General features: G+C 34.3%; 1 protein-coding gene across 1 annotated transcript; it reads left to right on the forward strand.

Moving 5' to 3' along the window:
• Positions 1–751: 751 nt before the first annotated feature.
• On the forward strand, positions 752–3835 carry LOC122195681 (E3 ubiquitin-protein ligase UPL3-like). Its single transcript, XM_052771645.1, has 9 exons — positions 752–862; positions 1313–1381; positions 1485–1565; positions 1658–1726; positions 1817–1945; positions 2050–2171; positions 3572–3610; positions 3702–3740; positions 3826–3835. The coding sequence occupies exons 1-9, from the start codon at positions 752–754 to the stop codon at positions 3833–3835; spliced, it is 669 nt and encodes a 222-aa protein (XP_052627605.1).
• Positions 3836–4105: the final 270 nt, after the last annotated feature.

Here is a 4105-nt window from a genome sequence, read left to right on the forward strand (position 1 = left end):
TACAAGAATGACAAAATTACTAGACACGGTGTCATGCATGCACATTAAATAGTAAAACCCTAATAATAATTAATGGGCGGACAGGCTCCGGATACAAAATAGACTAAGCTAAATGCCCACAATGACGCAATACTAAATACCCAACAATCTCCCCTTTTGCGTCAATTGGGACGGAGACCTTCACTGTGGAGTTCGCTTCTGCACTCAAATAATGTCGGAATCACTACTAGAAAAAAGACCTTTAATGACGTGCTTTTTATGACACGCGATAATTAACGATACGCAAAAGGACGTGCCCTTAAAATAGTGTCATCTCTCCAAAAAATTTAAGGATTTACGTCACACTTTATTGCGTGCCCTTAATTTAGTGTCTCAAGAAAAAAAAACACGGAGGGCGCTTTATCTTAAACGCGCGTTGTCTGTACCTGTCGCTTTATAATTTTAATGAAACGCGCTTTTAGTAGACAAGGGGGGAAATGAAATCCCCAAAATTTTGAAAACCCGCCTTTTTTTTCTATCTTCTATCTATCTTTCATCTTCAACCTAACAAGGACGAGCATTGCACTCTTGATTTCCCTAACTCTTTCTCATTTTCTGATTCAAACTTGAAAGAATCGAAAAAAATCTATCAATTTTGAAGCCTAAAGAATCACAACAACCGACTTCATTACATCTTCATCTTATTCACATTACCACTTCGAATCTCCTACCCTAATTTTCCCTCAGCAACAATTCTAGCAGCTTCGCAGACATGGCTCAAAAACCCAGATGGGGCGAATTGGAGGAAGAAGCTGATGGCGGTGACTATGACTATTTGTTGCCGCCGAAACAGGTTATTGGACCCGATGAACACGGGTTGAAAGTATAAATTCAACGACGAAGGTAATCAGGTTAAGATTACCACCACCACACGCATCCGTAAAATTGCTAATGCTCGGCTGAGCAAGCGCGCCATGGAGAGGCGTTCTTGGCCAAAGTTCGGTGATGCCGTTCAAGAGGACGTCGGCGCCAAACTCACCATGGTTTCTACCGAGGAAATCATCTTTGAGCGACCAAGGGCTCCAGGTACATCATCCCTAGATCTGAAATTTCAGATAATTGTAACAATCCTTTATAATTATTTATGTGAAATTGTTAAGACATATGTAGTTGAAGATTTAGGGCACTAATTCTTGATTGAAGTGACCGATTAAGATGAACGCATTCAGTTCTTTCTTTTTCTTTTATTTGACAAGTTCCACCACATATGAACTTCATATGTGGGTTGCCCTGTTGCAAAGCTTGAAGGATGGGGACCTAAACGTGGGAGGAGAAACAAGAAGTAAGTTTGATTCTCTGTATCACAAGGCAATTGGAAGCATTTAGAGCTGGCTTTAATCAGGTCATCATCTTTTTCCAACATTATAATATGCTAAATTGTTTATGGAATTAGAAAATATACAAAATAATTTTTTTAAGCTAATATTTTATCTTATTACTATCAGGTTTTTGAGGCTTCAAGTTTACAAATATTTTCTCCAAGTGAGTTGGATTATTTACTCTGTGGGCGTAGAGAAATGTGGGAGGTAATTTGCTCATCTTTTTTCTACTTAAACATAACATGTATTCTTTTTGAAAATGATATGATGTAGAGAATTCATGTTTCTTTTAAATGCAGGCCGATACACTTGTGGAACACATAAAATTCGACCATGGATACACATCCAAGAGCCCTGTAGTAATTAATGTGAGTAATTTTTTTTAGCGATATTCAGGGAAGATTTATAAATTTATAGTATAGTTAATATTAATAATTTTGTTTATGTCTCTTTGTTAGTTGCTTGAGATAATGGGAGAGTTCAATCCAGAACAGCAAAGGGCATTCTGTCAGTTTGTTACTGGTGCACCTCGGCTTCCTCCAGGTGGCTTGGCTGTCTTGAACCCTAAGTGGACCATTGTCAGAAAGGTAAAAAAACCCCCCCTCAACCACCCCTTGTTTTCAAAATTTTATCTAGGTGAATTACGAAATTTCCCCTCCTCAGTCACTAACCCTTTATTAATTACAACGCTCTTCAAAGCTCCAACAACACTGCATCAAATGCTGCGGGTGGAGTGTCGGAATCTGCAGATGATGATTTGCCAAGTGTCATGACATGTGCCAACTACCTCAAGCTTCTCCCTATTCCACCAAGGTAAACAAACTTTTCATTTCTTTCTATCACAAAGAAATGGTTTTTTGATTGAAAAGTATTGTTTCCCCTCTTCTCAATAAGACTTTGATGCAAATATAGATAAAAATGTCTGGATTTTAGACAAATCTGATTAGAAGTAGTTTTGAATCAAATTGATAAAGAAGTCACAGAACCCTAAATTATCTGGATTTCTTTTACACTTGAGTTATGATGTTTTGTGGTCTAAGTCACCTTTATGTCATATTCTGTGTGATTTGGCCAGAATTGGAATTGGGATTGGAACTGGAATTCGATTCCATTCTAATACCGCATCATGTTTGCAACACTGTCACTTTATAAATAGTAAATACTCTAACTACCCTTTTAACCCTATATCTCACAAGTAAACATATCTCTTGCATTTCCATTTACTTTTCCTCTTCATATTGTTTACAAATTCCAATCTATTTCTTATCAACCAAATGTGTGAGAGAATCCAATTTCTTGAGATTCCAGATCCTTCAAATTCCAATTCCTTTGAATATGGTTCATTTATTTGTGTATTATATTGCACCATACTTTCATTTCTTTTTTTAAGACATTCTATTTTCAAATTTTTTTCTTATCAAGGCATTGTATTTTGAAAACTTTACCCAATTATAACATTCTTATTGTTTGCATTTACACTTCTTTACACGTCCCAATTTCAATTCGTTTATTTAAAAATTGATCATTTTAGGTTTTAGATTTTATTGATAACAGGTGAGACATGTGATATAGAAAGAATCAGCTAATAAAAATTAGATATTCACCTCTTTTTCTATATTTTGTACGATAATAACATACAAAATTTGTATATTTGGCAGAAACTTTGACCAGGACTTGTTTTCAATCTCTTGTGTGTGCAAATGACGTAACTACCTCTAGAAAGTTTTTTAAGAAAAATAAATTGGAAGCAAGCATACCAGATCAGCATCAGGATCTGAGGAAGGCATCATGATATTAACTTCAATTGCTTTAGTAGTTGTTATAGAAGTTTTGCCTTTTCTATTCAAAATTATAACTTAAAAACACCACATGTTCCCTCTTTTCTAACTTGTATTACTGTTGCTGGCTTCCAAATGAGGCCTTAATTGTCATAAACATTCTACTGTTAGATTTGGCCCTAATTTCTTTAATAGTCAACGATAGTGGGGTAGCATATTGAACTATTTGCTTAAGAAAGACATTATATCTTGTCCAATTTATATTTGAATTCAAGTTATGCATAATGTCAATATTGTTGGATTAATAAATACATTATACCTAAAGAATAAAGATTGTATGATGAAAGAAAGATTGTAAATTACCAACTATTGGTTTATCATTTGCTGAGTTAACCTACATTTTTTTTCTGTAGTTTTATCTTGTTTCTGATATAGCCGTGAAAGAACTCATTGCAGTTGCCACCAACAGAGAAGGTAAGCTATAATATGCCAAAGTTGAATTACTTTTTAAGAAATAGCAACCTACTTTTATTTATTTGTTTATTATATCAACATACAACATCAGATTCAAAAAGTGTTGTAGAGCTAACAAATGGTTCTTCAGGTATGCAATACTCTAGGCATAATTATAATATAAAACTATAAAAAATTTAATTTTTTGATATATATTTTTTTATTTTGTTTTGCAGAGGATACTAAAGAGAAAATCTTGCAAAGGATATTTTTTGTTTTGTTTTGCAGAGGATACCCCTCACATTTTCCCAAATTACCCCTTCCTCTACAATGTTTTTTTGTTTCTGTGTATTTTGTGCATCAGGTAAAGTTGGTGGAAGAAAGGAATATGAAGCCACTTGATTCAAATCTTGCAGCATTAGTCTTAAAGAATTATGAAAGGCAAGATGCAAGTTTACTTAGTTGGAATTTGATGTAGAGAGTAGATTAGATGCAAATTTAGATATTGTAAAAAAT

This window comes from Lactuca sativa, chromosome 5 (genome assembly GCF_002870075.4).
Source record: "Lactuca sativa cultivar Salinas chromosome 5, Lsat_Salinas_v11, whole genome shotgun sequence".
In the NCBI taxonomy this organism is placed as follows: domain Eukaryota; kingdom Viridiplantae; phylum Streptophyta; class Magnoliopsida; order Asterales; family Asteraceae; genus Lactuca; species Lactuca sativa.

Excerpts from the sequence above, each read along its gene's own strand:
- LOC122195681 (XM_052771645.1), top strand. The coding sequence starts at position 752 with ATGGCTCAAAAACCCAGATGGGGCGAATTGGAGGAAGAAGCTGATGGC. Across the intron at positions 1,382-1,484 it reads TTAGAGCTGGCTTTAATCAG|GTTTTTGAGGCTTCAAGTTT; the intron begins GTCATCATCTTT and ends TATTACTATCAG. Across the intron at positions 3,611-3,701 it reads AGTTGCCACCAACAGAGAAG|ATTCAAAAAGTGTTGTAGAG; the intron begins GTAAGCTATAAT and ends ATACAACATCAG.